The sequence below is a fragment of the Ochlerotatus camptorhynchus genome, unplaced genomic scaffold (assembly GCF_037179485.1).
Source record: "Ochlerotatus camptorhynchus isolate MF236.1 unplaced genomic scaffold, CSIRO-AGI_Acam_v1.1 ptg000169l, whole genome shotgun sequence".
NCBI classification, from domain to species: Eukaryota; Metazoa; Arthropoda; class Insecta; order Diptera; family Culicidae; genus Ochlerotatus; species Ochlerotatus camptorhynchus.
The window spans coordinates 387863-411248 of NW_027040659.1; the positions used below are offsets into that span (position 1 = coordinate 387863).

At 36.6% G+C, this 23386-nt stretch overlaps 2 protein-coding genes across 5 annotated transcripts in view; one reads left to right on the top strand and one right to left on the bottom strand.

The window, feature by feature from the left end:
- nonC (serine/threonine-protein kinase Smg1) overlaps window positions 1-23386 on the bottom strand; it is a 70908-nt gene that overhangs the window by 25019 nt on the left and 22503 nt on the right. The gene's annotated exons all lie outside the window — the stretch shown is intronic.
- On the top strand, window positions 6909-22579 carry mAChR-C (muscarinic Acetylcholine Receptor, C-type). Of its 4 annotated transcripts, XM_065222433.1 has the most exons (5): window positions 6909-7526; window positions 7587-7781; window positions 8066-8648; window positions 21291-21582; window positions 21645-22579. In XM_065222433.1, the coding sequence occupies exons 3-5, from the start codon at window positions 8218-8220 to the stop codon at window positions 22398-22400; spliced, it is 1479 nt and encodes a 492-aa protein (XP_065078505.1). In that variant the 5' UTR covers window positions 6909-7526; window positions 7587-7781; window positions 8066-8217; the 3' UTR covers window positions 22401-22579. The 4 variants fall into 4 exon arrangements, with proteins under 4 accessions (XP_065078505.1, XP_065078507.1, XP_065078504.1 ...); XM_065222435.1 differs by lacking the exon at window positions 7587-7781; XM_065222432.1 differs by lacking the exon at window positions 7587-7781 and having other exon boundaries at window positions 8084-8648.

Consider the following 23386-nt stretch of genomic DNA (forward strand, 5'->3'; position numbering starts at 1 on the left):
CAGTAGTATTTTTTCGAACCCACACACTTTCATCTAGATTTTTATATAAAGATTTAAATCAAAATAATCACTTCACTGTTTGACACTAAACTAACAAACTGACTCGCTCCTATACAAAGTGACACCGAGGGGCGTTAATAAAGTGATTTTTGCAAATGTAATTGTACTTATTTATAATAGTTCTAGTGTACCAAAATTGATGAAATTTTAGGTTTGGGTTCCATTTTTAAATCAGATTACGAATATGCATTTACCTCAATACCTTTAAAGAACCCAATTCTGACTACACGGAAAACAAAACATAGGTATTGAACATTTTTCAAGATTACTAAAAATCTGTGATTCTCGGTAGGAAAAGTGAAAAATCGGTAATTTTTAAACCTTTCGTCTGTGAATCGGTAGGCATCCCGAAAATCGGTAGGACTACCGATAAATCGGTATGTCTGGCCACCCTGCTCAATGGACGAGTGCACCGATGAATTTGAGTTCACTCAATCGAGAAAAAGTGACACAAGCTGCGGGCAATGTTTACTTATCATGAACACTAAATGTTCATTATTCATTATTCATGACGATAACAATACACTTTTATGATTATGGTTATTTGAAAGCTTATCAAAAATGCAAACTTTTCTGAAATGAACACAATGGACATTTTTTTTAAGGCAATATATAAAGCCCTATCATTAAATGATACACTGCATGATAACGGATGCATGTGCGTGAGCCTTAACTCTCTGGCAAAATTACATTACTGATAAATTAATTCTGATAGTTCTAGATAAACATTTCAAAAGGTCCTATCTGCATTGATCGATTCTCTTCATCGACATTCTCTTTCGTTAATAACGCAGCTGCAAATCCTTTTCCTGTTGTATTTGATGTTTTGGACGCTAGATAAAAATCTCCGTTTTCAAACTATGCGGTAAAATTAAAATCTGTTTGCATAGCAGTGATTATCAAAAGAGAAAGTCGATGAAGAGAATCGATCAACGCATATAGGACCATTTGAAATGTTCATCGAGAGTTGAGTATTATTTGGAGAAATCTACACATTGTAGACCAACTGCGCGTATCTGTCATGCGAAGCGATAGAGATAGTGGAATTAAACAGAAAGTACTAATTCTCAGCTCTTTCATGATACAATACTTTCACCGTAATTCATCATCGTAATTCTCGATAATAGATTCATATAACCTATGATGGGTTGCATCGGAAACCTCTAAGCGACCCCCCACATAAACAACGTTTGGTATCTTTTGCAAATCAGTATATCAACGATAAGCGGCAAATCAAAGGAACACACAGAAAATCTATCTATAGGAAATATTCCTGGACTGCGCTTAATTGTGACTCAACATGATGTCTGAATTTGGCGCTAGATAAGTACAGATAAAAATACCCCCCATATCTTACGTACCGGATTTCCTATGCTCCGCGGCAGGGCGGTACTAATTATTAATTTTCCTCATTTAAGCTCATTTAGTAGCATCCTGACTTAACTATCGCTATCGGCTTTGAAATCAATCATTAACTACCGTACGCTCCTAATTTCACGCAGTTTTGAAAAACGCCTTAATACTGTGAAATGTTGATATTAATTGATATTGAGCTGAGTAGTAGAGATCTATTATTGACTAGTGTATGGGCAAAATATAAATTTAGATAATATCACAATACACTACAAAATATTGGCAACATTAGCAAAGTTAGATGCTGCGAAAAAATAATGGGCCTTCACGGCAGTCCCTGGTTTTATGATTTACCATAATTATAACCACCCTCTAGTAGTACGAATACAAAGTTTTGCAGTATAACCACATGCCACAGAGTTCTATTAGACCTATTTCACCGTGGTTCATATATTCCAATATATCATAATTGATTGTATTTTCAATTTTTTTTAAATGCAAAGCATCTTGCTATTTAAAAAGTAAAAATGTAAAACAAGGAATTATAAAAAAATACAAGAACTTTAATTTTTAATGATTTGCCTAGTCTGTGGTAAATCGGTGTGCAACAGAAGATCTGAACAACTGGTCGAGCTCTCACACTGATAGCTTACGTTGTAGATAAATGGAATGGTTGCACACGCCGACACTATCATCGGTTGTGTGGAAAGTCTATCATATTCAGTGCTAAATCTAATTGATAAACTTTGCTTTTCTGATTATCCCGAACACTATCTATGCCAATGTAAACGAAGGCTGATCCCACTCCGCTAGTTTGATTTAATTGATATTGTCAGTCCCGTAGTTGTAGCATTCATTGTAACAAGTGTGACAGGTGTACACGGCGCCTCTCATATGATATGATTTTTTTTACAGTACTTCGTGTCACATAAACCTTCGAGATAATTTTCGAACAAAAAATGAGTTCATGCTTTTATAACCTAAACGCATGATGACTCAAATTTTTTTCCGAACGTAATTTTCAAATAACAGTGATTGTCATCGACCCAAGTTCAAAGCTTTCAATTAGAAAACGAACTTAATCCACAATTGACTGTATAAATTATGGCACGATCACAATACTTTTACTGGAAAATTCAGTACTGCTCGGTTTTGCGGGAGAATTATAAAGATTGTATGGGAAAATGTATGGAAAAGAATTCAGTTGCTTGTCAAAAATTCAAAAAATGCTAATTTTCACCAAACCAGATAATTAGATTGAGAAAACTATGCAGAACAGAACCAGGGTTTATCATGTAGATCATATGATCCGGAATCTTGAACGATTTAAAAGACTTAAAATATTGTATGGCCATGAGAATGGGTCTAGAATGATAAATCTAGATTTGATGAATATGACTAAGTATGGTATGGTAAGGGAAGACTAAGTTCTGACAATATCTAGGCACAAACATGTGATTTTTTTATGTCCATCACACCACCATGGGACATTTCAAGATCTGCAGTGGCAAAGCTTGCCAAAAACTGTCATTATGTTTGCACACTTTTGCCCCACCGATGGAGCAAAAGTTCGTTTTGAACACTGTTACGAAAAAATTGTTCTAGCTACAAATGAGCTGAAAATTTATCAAAACTGTGAGAGAAAGTTGTAGACCTTGAGCTAGAGGTCCTGTGTACAGAATTAGATTGATTCCAAATGCTTGGAGTTTTGATATATTTTAATGTTTTCAACTAAGGTCGAACTTATGCCCCACCTTACTCTACTAGTACTACTTTCCTGCTTAATTCCCATCCTGGACCACTGAACAATGATCTCATTATTATGAATGTGTCATCCATATCTGAATATTGAGTTTAAATAATGCTTAATACACTTATTAAAAGTGAAGTTACTTGTAATAACGCTATTTTTCCAATTTGTGTTTTTGTACAATTTTCGTGTACTCTAATTCGTCAAAACCTTTAATATACCGGTACATATCATGAAATGCATTTATAACTGCAACAACGTGATAACAAAATACGACAGGGCATCGTTTACTGGCTGTTGCTACGGGTATTGTGGATTGTACAGGTATCCGGTTCAAGCTTCAGTTGGCTGCGGCGGCGTCTATGTGATGTTTTGCTGTAGCTGTTGTAGACATCAATACATCCTTTTCCCTAAGAGAAGAGGTGACAATACGGGGGCGAAAATGAACCACTTTTCTGTCAAACGTGAACCAGCTCCTGATTGGTCGATTTCATGTGCGTAAGATAGAGATAGAGATAGATAAAGATAGAGATAGAGATAGAAATGAAAGAGGAAGAAGCCAATGGTCACCTCTTCCTTAAACTTGTTGAGGACGCGACCCCGACGTAGTGGTTAACATTCTTACCTCTCACGCCAAAGTCACGAGTTCAAATCTCACCCCCGGACAAGTCACGAATGACCCTAACACTCTTGGTGACTATAATAAAAAAAAAAAAAAACAAAAACTGATCTTCACAACATAAAGGGCACCGTTACGTGCTGCACAGTGGTCCAGAATACAGATTTAGGTGGAAGGATATGTTTTGCGTTCGAAATCAAAAATTTAGACTAAAAGTCTCTTGTACAAAGTTGCTCCTTATAGTTAGGCCCTTATTTTTATGACTATGAACTCTAGGGTTGTTCTTATTATCATTTGTTTGTAGAAATTAAGGTATACATTCTTCGGCAAAGTTATAGCTGAACTATATTCAAGGAATTTTATAGAAAAAAACACTTTTCAGAATCTCTTAAATTGACCGATTAAGAGCTATTTCCTTGAATTGAGTTAGGGTGTCTATAAAAAATCAGTAATTTGCTCTAGTTTTCTTATTTAAAATTTCTCAGCAAAGGTGTCATGAAATAACTTTTAGCACTTTAGAAGGCGCAAATTTTTGCTGCATAGAGCTTGTCGATATCTTTCACCGATCAAGAGCTATTGAGGTTTTTCTACTAAAAATATGCCTTTTTCAAATGTTAAAAAAAAACATTTTTTTACGGTATTTGAAAGGGCGTATGTAATTTTCAATAAAATTAAAAAATAAAGGTTTTTTTTACTATAATTGTGTATATCTTTTTTACTAGAAGAGATACAGGCAACAACTCTTGCTGTGCATCTTAAAGAGCTTTAAAAGTTTCATGAGAAATTTGAAATAAAAAAGTTATCGGCAAAAGATGGTTTTCATAGGACCACTCTAATGACAAATTTAAGTAAAATGTGCTAGTACATTTGTTTCAATATTTGGACATTTAGTGTCTTCGGAGAAGTTTTTGTGCTCAAAAATTCCCTTCTTTTGGTGTTTTCAAACGTCAGGGTGGTCCTCAAATAAGAGGATTTTTAAAAACTATCTTTTTTGTTTTACAAAATAAAGACATGTGTGGTTGAAAAAAGTTGTACCTGAGTTAATTTCAAGCAACTTTGTCGATGATATTTTTTCTATCTCTTAACGTTCTTGTTTTAAAGTCATTTTTCGGAGTTGACTTTGGGTGTTCCTGGAAAAAACTAGTTTTTTATCACTAACTTTTTTTATTTCAAATTTCTCATGAAAGTGATCTTCTAGAGACTTTTAAAACTCTTTAAGACGCATGTTTTATAGCTGAAGTTGTTGTCTGTATCTCTTCTAATAAAAAAGATACACACAATTATAGCGAAAAATATGAATAAATTCAAATTGATTTCATTCGAGTTTAAAAAATAACAGACCATCATATCATTAAGAATAACATACGCCCTTTCGGCACTAACGATGATCCGAAAAGGCTGTCAAACACTTCTTATGGTTATTTTCTAATCCACCGTGGTCTTTAAAACTAGCTAGAAAAATTGTCATATGCGGTCTGTTACTCATAATTAATTATATCTTAACTCATGCGTATGATTAAAAAACTGTGAACTGCAAAGTTTAAGGACATTAATTGAGCTTTTCGTTAAAAATATTTTAGTTTATGAATTGCCCAGCAAATACACATTGTCAGTAGGTAGCACTTTATCTAAACTACAATATAGATACACAAAAATAATTTTAAAAAATATGCATTTGGAGTAATTTTAATTTTGTAAAAAATAAAATATTTTTTACAGTGTATATTTTTTTATTGAAAGGCACAATAGAGATCTCCAAGCGCAATCTCACGAACACTTAAGTCCAACGTTCATATATAAAAATGAAGAAGAAGAAGAACCAAAAAGGTATCGCGATATCACAACTACTTAAAAAGGTAGCGCGCGGTCTCACGCACACTTTTGTGCATCTGGAGAACTCTATACATGTCCGCAACTTCTTCGAAGACACCACCTCGATCAAACAAATCGTTCGCGAGATATATGTTTTTCTATTGATGCATATAATTTTTGCATAAGCCCTTTTCAAGTGTTAGTCGTGTACAAAACTAGGGAACCATATATGTAAAATGACATGTTGGACAATAACAAACAACTGTGTAAAATAACAAGTAGTTCTAAAAACATCGATCCGAAACGATTTGCGAATCTGTGTGGAACTGCTCATTTATTCTATTTTGATACTAGAAATCCTCCGGATCGGCAACGAGCTAGCAAATTTCAGCCCCATGTCGTCATGGATTTGAAGCAAGTATCATTGTTACGTTTGTTTTACAGCGCTAGCATTCTCACAGTTTATATTTTAATATAATCATGTCTCCAACTTTACGAAGTAGATTAAAGAATAAACACAAATATCGATGATTACGTGTTTTGCTCTAGCGTTCATTGAGTTATTTCACTACCACCAAGTTAAATTGAACTACGGAGCTGCACAACTGTTTTCGGTAAAATTTCCGGCCCTTCCGGTAAAATTTGACATTTGATAATTCTCAGCAGTTTACAGATCATTCGGTTTACCGAAAATATTACCAAGCGCTCAGCAGTTGAAATCTCGGTAAAAAATTACCGACTTCGAGGATATTTTCCAAGAATAATGCTCATGTGTCGCTGATTTGAATACATTCAGATGAGCTCGGAATCAACACGAAGAAGAAGAAGAAGAAGAAGAATAACCCCTCGCTACGACGCTTGTAAGCTCCACAACCGGTTTACCGGTTTTTATATCTCATCCTTTTTATAATTAGGCATTATACAGATTTCACTTAACATCACAAACTATAGATGGACATAAGCAGGGTTGCTGACCATTAGATGAATGATATTTTGAACTTGCAAGATACAGAAAGAGGCGGTAAAGTATGTGGTTGACGTATAAAATCTGTCAATTTCACATTCCCAAAAGTGTTGAAACGACTATATTTAAAAAAAAATATATCAGAAGTGTTTGAACATTCACTGATATTAAAATTATGACTATCTGAAAGTGAAATTGACATGTTTCATGTGTCATATACATACTTTACAACCGCTTCTTGTAACTTACATGTGAAAAAAAGCATCATAACAACTAATGATATCAGAAATCTGGAAATAAATTGCTATAGCAAATGAATGGCAGCAACCTTGTATAAGCATGTAAGAATGGACAATTTGCTACCACTTAGTCCCTTCAACGCTGGCGTAACTTCATCACGAAAAGCACTTGAAACTAATCTTCAGTCCATCGAAATACATTACATCCTAGCACAATAACTTCTCCAGCCAAAAATAAATACCACACCAACGCAAACGCCCATATACTGAGGTGGATGAAAGTTTGCACACTATTGAGTCAACTCCATGTGCCTTCCCCAAAATCCTATTAACCAAACAAAAAAACAACATTGTCTTTCATACCTATGGCGATGGCAACGTGCACATTGAATAGCAATGGCCACACCGCCAATGTACTTAGCGAAGAACAGTTGTGGTAGCTTCTTTACGTGTTCCAGCGCGGTTCATCACCACATCACCTCAATATACCAGTCAGTATTCAACCTTCAGGCGGCGTGAATGCAGCGTTTCTGTTACTAGTCATTCGCGCCCTCGAGCATGCAGACGGAAATCGGAGCGTACACTATAACAGTACATGTGTTTACCGACCAGTGGCAAAGGCAAAAGTTGCAAAACCAAAATATTGAACTATTGATAGTTTGCCGGCGGTCACTAACTGTGTTGTAGCTCTCGATTCAGTGGTGTACAAGTTCACGCGAGTTGTAGTAGGTGGGAATAGAATGCGTGCTTCGAGCTTACTAAAATAGAGAGTCTATTGAGCCGATCCAGCGTGCGGTTGATAAGGATTATTGTAAAATAAAATATCGACAAGTCAACCGCAAACAGACCATTATTGGGTTGGATCGTACTGATAGGCTAGACAACTGGCTTGCATCCGAGGGTGATCACTTCGATGGATTATTGATGTGCAAACAGAATCTACAAAAACGAAAAACACGTCATCTATATCACCGTAGTCAGGAAGTGAAGTGTGTGGTTAAGATTGAATTTGATGACGTGTGATGCGAAAATGATTAGTATCAGAAAAAACTATTTGCAGAGATTTAAAGTTTGGGACCTTACTATGTCTGTGGGAAGAAATAGTGAAAGATCTAACTTTTACAATTCGTACAGAGAGTATAATTTCAGTCAGTGACAGTGACCTTCAATCAGTAATGTTGAATCTTGTTCCTAGAATGGATCAAGATTCAATATTTACAATACGTTTAAAAATACACCACACAATCAACCTGAGGATTAAGATTAAGGTTCTACGCTCTATTTAGCTACAGCATACGCCAAGGAATACAGGAAGAAGCCATCATTTCTCACCATCAAAAACATTGGCCACCAGGGCGAGAATGTTAGTGCACTTCAAGAAGAAAGCACATAAAACCAGAAAAGGATATAAATTCTAAGTATGTTGGCAAGTACCGTGAAGACATTAGACGGTATGGAGCCAACTGAAACGACAACAATGCGTGTCTTCGCCGATCGCGTAACGGTCATAAACGAGGACCTCTTTATATGGGCCATCATCGACGGGGTGCTAATGATTTGCATTCTGAGTGGCAACATCCTCACCATCCTAGCTGTGCGTTATCACCGGCGGTTGCGATTGTTAATTTCAAACCTGTTCGTGCTATCGTTAGCTCTGTCGGACATATTCGTTGGCTTGACGCTGCCGTATCATCTTGCTTTCTACATGGGAAACGAACTTGGCCGGTATAAACACTTCTGTTTGTTGCGATTTTTCGTCCTGATTATCGCGTGCAGTGTGTCCATTTGGAACCTGATTGCAATAGCCGTGGACAGATATATCGCCATCTGCTACCCGCTGCACTATGCTCGGTGAGTAAGATTGATAGAGTTGTTGTTGACTTCAATCCACAAGGTGTGTCTCCGTGATTCTAAATTGTCAATAAATTTAATATACTACAAATGCACTTATGCACAAAACATAATTTCTTATTGATTATTTAACCGTTATATGTGCGACGGGGTATCCAGGCCCCAATTGAATGTCACGGTGTAGAAAAAAAAAAAAAAAACGAAAAAATCCTCACAGAAGGGTTAAACTACAGTTATCACTCTGGTTTCAAACTATGTTGGTGCCAGTTCGCGTACGCCTACCAAGAAGCTCGATTATATCACTTGAACTATCCATTTTCGAACCAAGGCCTAAGCGACAATTTAGCAGGAACGAAATATTTACACCGTTGTTTATTTATCGGGAAAATGGATTTTGTAACATAAAAACGATTAAATGCTCCATTAACGTTAGGAAAACGCACATTTACTTTCTACCGATAAACCTGAAATACCATTTAAACTTGTACAAACAAATGCTTTTTTAAAATATGAATTTAGTTTTTTAATTACATGTTTAGTTTATTTTTTAGAAAAATTAGATTAAAAATGCAAATGATCTATTCTGGGGAGAAGTTGATTATGTAGGTTTTTATGCAATGCAATATCCAGAAGTTAGCATTTGTACTTGATTTTTGGTTGCTGAAGAAGCATCTGGTGTAAACATTTATTCAAAAGTTGTGCATTGCGAAAAAAAAGTTGCATTTGTCGCAAAACAATCAAAAATACGCCTAAATCTAGGCAATGTATATAAGTTTTTTACATAAATCTTTTTTATCTGATCAATCTGATTTCAGATTCGGATGCAGCGACCCAAAATAAAGTAAAATAAGTAATTTTGCCGAATACAGCACTTGAAAGAATTCTGTTAACTTCCATGTTCTTCGAGGTCAATTTTAAAGTGCCCAATGTGTCATAAGTTCATAAACCTTAAAAACTGCACTTTTTTTTTAACTTGAAGTTTTAACAGTTTTTTGTTGTATTTTTTGACATTGCATAAGTCATCACTTCCATGTTCTACGAATTTATTAAATTTATTTAAAGTGTCCAATGTGTTCAACATCAAAGTTAGCATTTTTGGTAAGCTTTCAAGTAAACAAGTTCAAAAATCTTGAACAGTTTATCTTTACATTTTTTTTACATTCTTTGACAAACATTTGTGTTTTTTTTTCTGAAAAGACAATCCAGTTACCTACAACTTTATCTCAGGCGTCATTTCGATTAGATGAGCCATTGTATACCGCTATCATAGGGTTGGTAGGTCGCACGGTCCACACTCTGTGTGTTTGACGCGATCAGGGCATCGACGGGATGTGTACAATGGTATACAAGTTTAAAACAACAAAACAATAACAAAATCGAAAAGAGGCAAAGACCCTAACGATGCGGGAAATATGTACAAGTGGTCCCCGAAAAAGTGACGGATACTTGAACAGAACCACACTTGTGGTAGCAACAAAAGCTTTTATACCATTGTACACAAACCTATAGGTTAAGGTTCCTGTTCATCGGTCTTGGTGCTCCAGGAGAAGAGAGAAAAGATCGTTCTTCTCCCACAGGCCTCATCGAACTCGCCAAACCCACGAAGGAGAGGGCCCCGTGAAGCCAATTGACGGAGCAAGTCGGAATTGAAATTGGTTCGACAAATGTAACCGTCCGGGAAAATTCAACAATAGAATAAGGAAGAAAGGTAGTTTTCACGAGTTTCATCGAAGCAGGTGGTTTTCGCGTGTATTTGAGAAGCAGCCTTGAATTCTGTTTCCACGCAAAAATCGTGATCGTGATCGTGCGGTGGCTAGTATAGACGTTTCCTGCGGATGACTGCATACTGTGCAGTAGCACTGTGTACTCTGTTGAGTAATCCTAACGGATCTCCTAGGTGTCCTTGAAGGACCAGTGAAGTATCGTAGTGTCGCGAATACCGGCAGGCGAGAACCCAAAGGAAACCGAGGGTATGATTACACCGGTAGAAAATGGTTCGTGGACATTATAACGTCGAGTGATAAATTCTCGAGTGTCGCTGGTTACGCTGATGCGTTCCGAACCGTAGACGACCGTTGTCAGTACGGAGGACTGATCGAGTTACTGGGTGCGACGTTTACCGTGAAAAGTGATATTAAGTCAGACCTTGGGAACACAGCTTTGTCCAAAGTGTGAACTCAGTCTGGAGAAGAAGAAGCAACCGGCTATTGTTAGCAAGGACATAAACCCCGGCAGGGAGCTTCGGCGAATACCGACGCCGAAAAACAAACAAAAAACATGGAAGAATGGCCGGAAAGTGGGAGCAGAGGCAAAGAAGTGGTACGTCGGCGGAGTAGCAGTGAAGCTGAGTTACCCCAGCGGTAGTGCACGTGCGTAGTACCTTTACCGACTGAGCTAAGGGAAGTCGCACCTCCGAAAACGCTTACAAAACCGTTTGACCACGAATTTCGTGTCGTTCCTGGCATCTGACAGTTTTCTAATCGCTTGTTGTGGATGGAGTGGAAATATTCCGATTGTACGGAATCCAGAACGTACATTTTCAGTAGCCTTATCGAGTCTCTCAACAATCTTCTTCAGAAGACCCGGGAACAAGTGTTTTGGTACTGTACCAGAAAACTTCACCTTATACTCCAAAAGAACAATTCTCCTTTTGATTTTCAACGGGCGGAAGGATGCCACATCAAGCCGTTGGCAAAGATGTGTGCTATTTGGTGGAAGAAATACGAATCTTATGTTGTATTCCTTGCATTTTTGCAACACTCGCATGACTTACAAAATTATTCCCGATTAGAACTTTCGCTGTTTGAAATTCTTTGTCATCGTGCTTTTCAAAATGTGAATGTGCCACCATAAAAACCAGTTCTCAAACAGATCGGTTTCGAACCAACCACTTTTTGAGCATCCGTAAACAGTGCTTTGAGGTCCTCCTGTGATCCTGGTGTCATACAAAAATCGACTTTTGTAGACAACAAATGGAGGCAATAATATACCCGATGCCGTTCCAGCAAACATCACAAAAGTACTTGTTTTTATGGAATCGAGGATTCGCTCAGCATGCTTTGAATAATTGAATAATGACATTTGACCGTCCAGGATCAGGATCCAGGATAAATATATAAATAATAGCATATCAACTGTTGCAAATCCGTAAAGAGACATATATCAGACAAGTTGATTTTAGCAGAGCAATAAAATGTATTAGGTATTTATATTCTTTTTACAGAATGTTATCCATGGTGCAAACTAAAACCTGGGACGTAACCGATGTTGGTATGGATTTATTCTCATTTCCTTACATTAACTTGCGGTTTCCCAAGTCTAAATTTGAGCTGAATAATCAAGTGCATTGAATAGGATTTTTGATCTAATTTCCGTCCTACTAAGCACAACCCGCGCTTTACCTCTATTTTTTGAACGGGTTTGATAAAAAATGGAATATTTCTGTCAAAGATGACTTCTAAATTTATTCACCTTTCCATACGTACCGTTGGATTTGATAAAGAGTCACAAATTGTTAAGGTATTGTTTAAAATCTAATACTGCTTCTTGATTCTAAATTTGTCCAACGAGTTTCAATTCCATTCTAGCGCATTGAAACCCCTTCTTTTTTTTTTCCTCTGTTCGAGATTTAACACTACTGCGACCAGTAAATTGATCTATTGTAGTATATCCCGTGTCCTTAGTTTAGTGCATGTCGTATTACTCCATCACCGATTTTTTTTACAATTGCCACTCTTGCATTTATCGCAAGGATCCGACTCTAATTGAAAGGTCCCGCTATTTATACCCTTCGGAGTGTTGAAACACCCTCCAAAGGCGCGCCTCTTTGTCAGTCAAAATTGGATTCCTTAGCAACAAAATTAAGGTATGACACCGATAATGACTATGCATCAGAACCCTAGTCTTAACCACTTCAAACTAGGGAACAACGAATAGAAGATTAGGAATCACATAGATTAAGACAACTAACTCATTTTTTTTCCTTGTTTCAAGATCATCCTCGGTAGACAAAGCTGAGTCTTGTCACTATCAGCAAGGCATAAAAAGTAACAAGGACTAAGATGTGTTCCTTGGATTACTGAAAAATTCTATTCCCCTAGTTTGAAGTAGTCAGGACTAGGAACCGGTGGTAGATCTTACATCCCGTAACGTACCACGAAAAGGTGATCTACCTACGTTACGGGGTGAAACCCCATTAGTCCTACGGTTAAACATAGAAAAAGGGGATTCGCTAGGAGCGATTCTTTTGTTTTGAGAACAATGAGCATAAATATTCATACAATGTGCTCTAATAGAATTTATGTTGTAGCTAATGAACTAACGCATCGGAACAAACCTATTATTGATTTGTGCACGATGAAATCATTGATATTATCGATCTTTTATGATCGATGAAACGAAAAGAGTGTAGCGGCACCGGTGGTGTAGTGGTTAGCGTGATCCTGGGTTCAATCCCAGTCGGCGCCGCCGGGATGTTCTGATGCATAACATCACTGATCACGCCTTCCTAGGCGGTAGTAAAGCCGTTGGTCCCCGGTTCATGAGTTGATGGGTCCATAGGTAAGGGTTCAGGTGTGGGAGCTGCCTACCTGGCGTCTGTAGCATTGGAAAACAACATCGACGGATAATAAATCAAGGAAAAAACAAATAGAGTGCAAACAATACATACGTGATGACAGGTGTTGATGTTTATATTTATTTTCACTATAAACGAACAAAAACAGCATATTATCAAGTGTTGCAAGTGCGGCGCCGATGCTGTACTGGTAAGTGTGATTGCCTCTCACCCTAAAGGGTTCAATATCAGTCGGCCCCGCCGAGATTTCTGATCACGAATCTGATCTCCGGAAGAGAAGTAAAACCGTTGGTACCCGGTCCACGAGTTGATGGGTCGATAGCTTGGATCCAGGTGTGGGAGCTGCCTTCCTGATGTCGGTAGCATTGGTACTCAGTACGGAAAACAAATCAAGGAAAAAAAATAGCTTCGTTTGACGGTTATCAACATCCAATTCAATCCAATTCCAATACAAATTTCTTGAATTAGCTTCGGCAAGTCGATATCCTCGCATAACTCAATAACAATTTCGATATTGAGAAGCGAAATTTGAGATTTATCATAAGAATTGTATAGTAGGGTGCTTTTACACGAAATCTCAATTTCCACCAAGTCATGAATCTTGAAAATATGTCCCATTAAATATATTTTTTGAACTTCAAAACCTTGAAATTTAGTATAGGATCTTGAAAAATTTGCTCAAGATCTGCAAATCCCATACCTCTACCAAAGATCCTTTTAATTATTCTAAGTCTGGGAGCTTGAGGTCTCCCAAAAGTTTAAAAATTGTCCATGCAACATTTTACATTACAATTATATTTTTTTAAATCTGGGATCTTAAATTTAATTAATAATTATTGACCAAAGCTTAAGATTTTGATTGGTTTTTATATTTTTTATAACACGTAATTTATAAATATACATAAACGAGTATTTTGATTTATAATTACATTATAATGAAAACTTTTATTATTTCTAATCTTGAGTTTTTGTTCTCAGTAACTCCGTAAATTATCAAGCATTTAATTGTATATATCTTAACGAAACGATCATGTTAAGGGGGCCGTGTAAGCAAATAAAACATTTAATTGAAACAATGTAATTTGCTTTGTCATTTGTCATTTGCTGGTTAATGTACATACTTAGCCGGAGATGAACCAGCCTGCGGCTGAAAATCTCCTAAATAGAGATAATAATAATAATGTACATACTTCAGCATTTATAACCTTGTTTTTGTTAGCCAATACACTTTTTAGATGCAGCACTGTTTTGAAAAAATAATCGAGAATTGGTTCACATAACTAAGCAAAAATCTACGAAGTGAGGGTTCGATTCGCACTCCAATCGGAGAATCTTTTCGTAGAGGAAATAATCTCACTACCCGAGCAAAGTTGGTTAACAAGATGCAAGCAAATCGATATTAAAGTTTGCAGTTCCTATCTTCGATATTAAAGTTTGCAGTTCCTATCATAATGAAAACTAATTTTGATTTCAACTGTCGCGACAGAAGTCTGATATCATATTGTGCTTTCATTGCAGTCAAGACTTTTTAAATGAAAGCAACTTAACTTCAAATTCTGCTGTTAACGTCTTGTTGAAAGTTTAATATAAGTTCATCTGTCGTTGAACTAACAATTATTGTCAATTCGTTTTGTTTAACACATTTTAGGTCATTCGTGACTTGTCCGGGTGAGTCTTTTAGTCTTTTAGCGTGAGAAGCATGGATGCTTACAATTTAAACCAGACCCGTATTTAGTTAAATATTATGAATGCAAAATCAGTAATCTAATTGATTTCATTGAAAGCAGGATCAGTTTTCCGTTTGATTCAACAATGTAAAATTTTGCTCTCATTTTTGCTGTGTTAACCATTAAGTCAACCAAAATGAGATCAACTGGAGTATTCAAAATAAGTTACATCATAACAGCACATTTTGATTTCAATTTGATCTCCAGCTTTGCTCGGGTAGTCTACCACTAGGTGTTGTGTGTTGTCTTTTCTTCTTCTTCTTCTTCTTCGCATTTCAAGCTTATTGCATATCGCATATTAGCTTATTGCGTGCTCTCAACTTACACAGCAAAAAAATAATTTTGATATCACATCGAAGTGGATGCACTACAATCATGTCGAAAATTTCATGTAATTTTTATGACCACATAAATAAACAAATGCAGTAAAAGCAGCGTAATGTCAGTTCATGCATTGTATTAAGGTTCTACAAAGGGTAAGTAATTTTGTGTTCTTCTTCTTTTTTAAATATCATAAAATCATCATCATTAGCTTACACATACATTCATATATTATGAATACGAAAATTTAAAACATGTATTTCGTGGGTAAAACACGAAAATTTCCTGGGGAAAACACATTCACTGTATTTACTTACTTGTGTTCTTCGAAGTATAGCACAATTAAACGCAATCGAATACACGAAACTCAAAACAACTGCTTCACAAAACTCTTGGTGAACAAAATTCATCACAAAGAAAACCATTTCTACTTTACTGCTTTGCTAGCAATCGTGAAAGTATTATTGAAACAGCGGTGCCAGATGTATTGCCTCTAGCAATGAATTTAAGTTTATTAAAACAATTAATTGCGAAGTCTGCCTTATTAACATAGATGAGTGGATGTATGTAATGGTGGATAAATATCAAAAACTGATTAAATAAAACATAAATGACCATTTTAAACATTTTACCGGTCCAATTAAAAAAGTCACAGAAGATTGAATTCAACAATAACAGGGTTGATGGCAGCAGTGCACGTAGCCTGTTATACACTTTCCCGCTCAGGGGTGTAAACAAACTTGCATACAGCGCAGTCTGGCAGTGCTTATGTTTTGTCTGCTACATTCTTATCCACTAGATAGTGTGACATCACATTTGCTGTTGTATTGAAATGAAGGAAGAAAAGAGATGGTTAAGTTTTCCTCACCATACCAGTTGATATTTATGAAAAATGTGCAGTTTTGGCGTGGGGACATGCACTTCCAATGAATTTTACCAATATATTTAGAAAATGATGATCGAAGAATATTTCAAAAAGAAGAAGTAAACAAAATAATGACCCTTTGTAGAACCTTAATGATAATTTTGTCCTTTTTAGCAAGTAATATTACACCCTATTTTCGACATGATTGTAGTGCATCCACATTGACGTTTTTTTTTTTTTTTTCTTTATTTTTGAGATTTTTAGCCGTAGGCTAGTTCATCACATCCACATTGACGTGATATCAAAATTATTTTTTTTGCTGTGTAGTGTTCTAGATGCACTTCTACAGTTATTAATTGAGAGGTTTCGATGCCTGTACCATTTTTGCATTGGTATAATTGTGTGGCAAGTCCAATCATACTTCTATGCCCAGGGAAGTCGAGAAATTTTCCAACCCGAAAAATTCCTAGACCGGACCGGGAATCGAACCCAGCCACCTCCAGCATGGTCTTGCTTTGTAGCTGCGCTTTTACCGACTGAGCTAAGGGAGGTTGTCTTTTGTGTAGTGTTAAATGTTCAGTTTGCTTGAATTGCTTTGGAAATAGGGTTAAATACCCCATTTCCGGCCTATTAAGCATAACACGCACTTAGTCTTTCTTAATCTAGATCAGTTTTGTACCAAACGGAATGTTATTATTACTGATGGCTTCCAAATTTATTTGCCTTTCCGTACGTACCATAAGATTTGAAAATGAGAAACCAATCGTTGAGATATTGTCAAAAGTCCAACACTGCTTCTTGACGCCAAACTCAGCCTACGGATTTTAAACTCGGCCTAACGCATTGAAACGAAATTGAAACGCCAATGAATTCACTTCGGCCTATCGTATGAAGATAAAAATTGATTCGGTCGGAGCGCTTCTTTTGTTTTTGGGAATAATGGGTGCAAACTTTCATACCACGCGTTCTCATTGACTTCGTTCGGTAGCTTATTAACTAAAGTATCGTACCAAACGCATAATTGACTTGTTAACTCTGAAATCACGGATTTATTTGAAGTTTTCTGCTCGATAGGCCCAAAATGGGCGATTAGGCTGAAGTAGTGCTCTACCCACTGTTTTAGGTTGGGATAACGACAATTAGCGCTTAAATTTCTTTAAAACAGCAAATATTTCCAGCTTGAAATATATATTTTGTTTTCAAAATGTTATGAATATCTTGCTTCAACGTGTTTCGATATAATAGATCATTGTACCTTGACGACAGTAACACAATGTTAAAAAAGTGTACCTTTCCAAGAATTTGACCTAAAATAGTTGTTGAAACTTAAATGTTTTCAAAAGCACGTCTCGGCAGTCGATAAGCATTCATAATAACGGATATTTCATGTGAAACTAATTACAACAATGTTATGGCCAGGTATAGAAAAGAGAGCTGATCAGGGTTGCCAGTAAATTTGCATTTAGAAATTCCTGATTTTTTCCCGGTTTACCCGTTAAAATCTCAAAAATTTCCCGGTTTATAATAAACAAATAAAACAGGAAGTATTCAAAGATTTTGTTTTTTTTTTTATCGTGAACGAGTGCAAATTTTTGTGGTTGATTTGTGAGACAATTATCTGCAATAACAAAAAAACGTATAATAATTGCAATAACTCTGATATATTAAATAAAATATACCATTGATCCTAACGATCTATTATACACGTTTCACAGTCATTACACAATTATGAGTCAGCTGATAATATTATGAATTCGTCAGTCCAGCATATTAGTCAACTAGAAGTGATCCTCAAATGTTGGGCGATTGAATTAAATATACGAAAAGTACCTAAATGATATTATCGTGATATTAGATAAATCTATTTGCATCACTTTCAGCTGTAGACCTCTTATGATTGTAAAGCCCCAGCACTAAAGCTGAGCAACTGAGTAATGGCACATTTTAATGGTATCTAGATAGAACGCTATTTCAGCTGAATGGGTCATTTAATTCGGTCTATGTTCTAGAATCTAGAACATAAAACAAACGATAAATCTTAAAACAGCGACGCCGGTGGTGTAGTGGTAAGCGTGAATGCCTCTTACCCCAGCAGGCCTGGATTCAATCTCAGTCGGCGCCGCCGGGATGTTCTGAGGCATAACATCTCTGATCACGCTTTCCTTCGGATGGGAAGTAAAGCCGTTGGTCCCCGGTTCATGAGTTGATGGGTCGATAGGTAGGGTCCAGGTGTGGGAGCTGCCTTCCTGGCGTCGGTAGCATTGGTGCTTAGCACGGAAAACAAGATCGACGGAAAACATATCAAGGAAAAAAAAGATAAATCTTAAAAAATTGGATTAAGAAAATATCCGTGATTTTAAGTCATCGACTTGTGCAAAGATCATTAGACAATGTTTTTTTTTTCAGATTTGTGATTTATAAAAATCTTCAAGATCCTCGATTAAGAAAAAAAAAACGAATTGTTTTTTTAATATGATATTGAAAAAAATACGCAACATGTATAATTTTGGGAAATTCATAAGATCCCGATTAAAAAAATATTATTATTTTGGTTCTGGAAAATTTTCAGCAACATGGAAGATTTTCCAGGGCCCCCTCCATTAAAAAAAAATCGATAGAATTCTGAGTAGAATACTTATGGGATTCGTAGGAAAATTTAAAAGGAATTAAAGTGTTAATTCAAGAGCAATGTTAAGGAGAATAACTACAACATTCTGGTAAAGATTCTTAAGAAGTACTGACCAGGATTCCAAGATAATTCTGATATAAGAGTCCTGGAGAATCCTGAGATGAATTCCAAGGAATGTCAGGGTAAACGAAAGGATGTGCTGAATTAAATTCTTACGTAATTCTTAGAATAAGGTGAAAAGAACTTCCTTAGTGAATTTTATGGGGATCGTATCCCGCAAGTAAATTGTATGAGCATTTTGACGAGAATTCAAAGAGAATTATAAACAGAATTTGAATGGTTTTCTAGGTATAATTTTAAAAGGAATAGAGGAGAGTTTCGATTAAAAAAAGTAGAAGGGTCTGTACCTAGGGGCACGAACGGAAGTTTGACGTAGGACCACTAGTGGACGGAATAAATGTGAAGAGCATTTAGTTCTTTTAATTGATCAATTATCTATTATCTCAACTCTTTCCGTTTTTGAATTGTAGGCGTACCAAATTTGTAGTAATTTGTTTCAAAGAGAAAATTGATTAAGAGAATCAATCAAAATCACTTGCACCCCTGCTTCCAAGTTTGGTTACAAGATTACAACTCTGGAGAGCATTTTGTGTGGTCGTTGGGGGCTTGTGGTTCTGAATATGGACAAACAGGCACAGATAAATTCTATTCCAACTCTTTACTGATATAAGCTTGATGGCCCTGTTACGCTTGGCGTGTTTAGTGTAGGTGACAGCATCACGGATCTCATTTTTCAGGAACACCATATAGCGATGAGTGTGCAAAATATTACGCAATACCATTCTTCCTATTCGCACGCGCCCGAGGATCGGAGGCGAATGCCACTTCGACTTGTTTCGTCTACTTACTACTCTCTGACGACTGTGCTGGGGAAGCAGCATATGCATGTAGGTAATTGGTGGATTTGTTAGTCAATTCGACGCTTTTGGACAATGCTGGACATTTACCAGTTTTTCAATAGTTTCTTGTTGAAAATCAACATTCGGAAGCATTGTTATCGATGCGTAGCCATATTTCTGATCGATTGGTGATAAAATTATTGAAATTGGACCAGGGGCAGCTGAGTTATTAACGTTCAAAATCTTTCTTAATTTGTTACATGCAGGCATGGAAAATCATTTGCATTCATTTCGTGCATTCATTTACATTCATTTGCCCCTATCTTTTTTCATCAACAGAATTCCGCAAAATAATGTATTGAGCTTTTGTAGGCTTTGTTACTAACTACAACTTTTGTTAACAACTCAAATCCGTATCTCCTATGCATGATAAATCAGAGTGAACAGAATCCACTACTGTTTTTCAGTGAATGTATTTTACATTCACTGAAGAACAGTAACAAGTTCTGCCCGCTCTAATTCGTGATGCATAAGAGATACAGATTTTAATTATGGGCAAAACCTACTAAAGCTCTATACATTATTTTGCGGAATGCTGTTGATGAAAAAAGTTAGAGCCAAATGAATGTAAATTAATGCATGAAATGAATGAAAATGATTTTCCATGCCTGGTTACATGTACCATTTTCGGTTTTCACAAAGTGTAACCCCATATAGAAATCAAAGACGTATTCCTTTTTCAAGGAATTGAATTCTCAGGACTATTCCAAGGATATTCTTATATGAGTTCCAAGGAAATTCCATAAAGAATTCCAAGGTATGAGAGGTTACTTTCCGGTTTACCCGGTGATGTTTCTTCATATTAAATATCCACCATATCAGAAATGCATGATTTTTTAAAAGTTCTGTTCAACCAGTAATTAGACTGATCTGACTATGAGTTTTGTACTGGATGTATATTATAGGATGCAGCTTATGATGTTGATTTATTTTGTCCATTGTATTATCAAAACAGATGAAAGTTTACCCCTTGTCCAAAGTAGCCCGTATTTATACATTTCCAACTGCGGTTTTATGGTTATATTGCAAACATTTTCTACAATCAATCTTGATAGTTTATATACTTCTCATGACACACCATAAAGGTATCTCCAAAAAATCTACATCCCAGCCTACACAGATAAAAACATTTTGTAATTTTTAACTACCAACTAGAGCAGGTTTTACATGTAGTAGCATGTTTGACGTTCTGAAATTCATTGAATGAAAGCTGAAATATACACGTTCATGTAAATTTGTATCGTTGTTCGTTGAAAATTAAATCAATTTCAACACAAGCATGTAAAATTCAAGGCAAATTAATATATTATTAAATAATTTCATGTAAAATGTATGTATTATTGCTGTATGTTTTAACTTAGGCCAATGGGATCAATGTGCCACATGAAAGTTTACCAAAAAATCTGTATATTATTAACTACTTTTTCGATTTCATAAGAACACATTCAAGTTCGCTTACATCAGATAATTGTCCAAAGAAACCCGTCACAACGGTACTATATTCTAATGCAAACCGCATTACAACATGCTGTTTACACATCTTTTCCTGTCTCTTATTCTTTCAGCTTGATGACAAAAAAGGTAGCCCTGGTGATTCTGGGCTTCGGTTGGTGCCTAGCCATTTTCATTGCCACCATTCCGCTGATTTGGAACAAGTGGGACACAGCAATGGAGTGCGAATTTGATGAACTCCTACACCCGTGGTACGTAGCAGGAGTGATAACGCCAATCTTCTCACTGGTGTGGTTTTGTTTACTTCTCGTTTATTGGCGAATATGGCGAGAGGCGGCTAAACATGCCAAACAACTTCGAGTACACAACTCCCAGGAAAGCTCATCCGATTGGAAATCGGTACAGGTGAGCAGCAATCCACCAACGCACCAGCATTTATGAAATATAATATTCAAATTTAATTGCAGGTTGTTTTGCTAATAATGGGTTGCTTTACGCTTTGCTGGCTACCGTACTTTGTTGTGATTCTAACGCAAATATTTGACTTATTCGAGCAGAACTCACCGACCCTGTACAAAGCAGTATTCTCACTAGCAATGGCAAATTCCATGATGAATCCTGTGATTTATGCATGGAAAAATACCAACTTTCGCCATGCGTTCACTAAGCTATTGACCTGCCGGAAACCAGACCAACTGGATTGCCCACAAACGGGTGACAGTCCACGGAACAAAACGTCCAAGCGGGATGGTTCACGATCACACCATGACGCCGAAAGTGGCACAAATCGGGCACAGAATACAGCTACTTCGAGAAATAGTCAGCCTAGCGCAGCGGAATCGATAGCACAAATCAATGACAATGAGATTACGGTCATTTCATCGCTACATGACGAGGCGGTTCAAAATCACACCATCCAACTGTCAATTGGAACGCCGAGCAGCAGGGATTGCAGCACGACTGGACCGGCCAGTATTACAACGCACATCATCAAAGGAAATGTGATAATCAATAACTACAACCTTTATGAAAGCTTTTTGGACGTGAAAAACGAGAACAGAAGAAATGGATCATTTTCAACTAAAAGTTCCACGAATGAGACTGATGATAGCAAAAAACAGGCAAGGGAAAGTAACACTTATAAAGACAATCACAACTGTGATATTGACGATGTAATGGGTTCAAATAACCCTTGTTTCCAAGAAGATGTTACACGTTTATAGACAAGAATCAATTTGACATTGTAGCAAAAACGGCAAAGTATTAGCAATCCATGAATGTACAAACTATCCAGATATCGGAGACGATGGAAAATACAAAACAAAAATGTCTTACATTACGGCTGGTCTATTTTCGGTACTTTTTCAACGAAACAATGCCATTTTATATTCCAGTTTGGTGTTCTGATCCACCAGCAATATATACGACCAGCAGTGAAGCAAATGAACTGGCTGGATTTATTGAAGATCTATCATGAATCATAATCCAAATTGAACACATCAGGCATAACATTTGATAACGGCACAAAAGCATTTGTAAACAAAATTCCTAAGGCCCTTTACACGCGAACCAAAGTACAACATCAACAACCAACAACATCATCGGATAGGGGCAACTATCATCTTTCTGAAAGTGGTATTGGTTTGCGTGGGCGTACATTGGTTCGCGTGTAAAGGGCCTTAGAAAGTTTGTTTACAAATGCTTTTGTGCCGTTATCAAATGTTATGTCTGACATTTTAACGAAGGGTGGAGAACGGCCGAGAATCCTCATCATGGGGTAAACAATAACTTACAACGCTCATTTTCTGCAGTATGATGCTTCACATCAAGAACATCTTTTGGATGGATTTCTGATGAATTTTCTGGGGAGATTGAAGCCGTTATCCACCCTACATATTAAAATAAATTGCTATAAAAAACCAACTAATTCCAACCAGTGGAAACTAACGATTTTAAATTGGCTCACTACTTGACTACCCTATTGAGCCCAAGCAAATCGATTAACGTACCCCATTCTAGTCAAATTCTAGTACTACACAATGTTTGTTTTGATTCGCTATGAAAGTTTGACAGATAAAATGAGGGGTTAGTTGATTTTCCTATGTTTCGAGAGGTGAATCGATTAGCTTGGGACCGAAGATAGTACCAGAGCTGAGCCAAAAAGTTGAGCACGTTTCTTCGGGACCTACTAGTCTTAAAATTACTTCTA

Bases quoted from the DNA above. Each gene is read 5' to 3' on its own strand.
- mAChR-C (XM_065222433.1), top strand. From the start codon at position 8,218: ATGTTGGCAAGTACCGTGAAGACATTAGACGGTATGGAGCCAACTGAA. The intron at 8,649-21,290 runs GTGAGTAAGATT...TTATTCTTTCAG, and splicing joins TACCCGCTGCACTATGCTCG to CTTGATGACAAAAAAGGTAG. The intron at 21,583-21,644 runs GTGAGCAGCAAT...ATTTAATTGCAG, and splicing joins CCGATTGGAAATCGGTACAG to GTTGTTTTGCTAATAATGGG.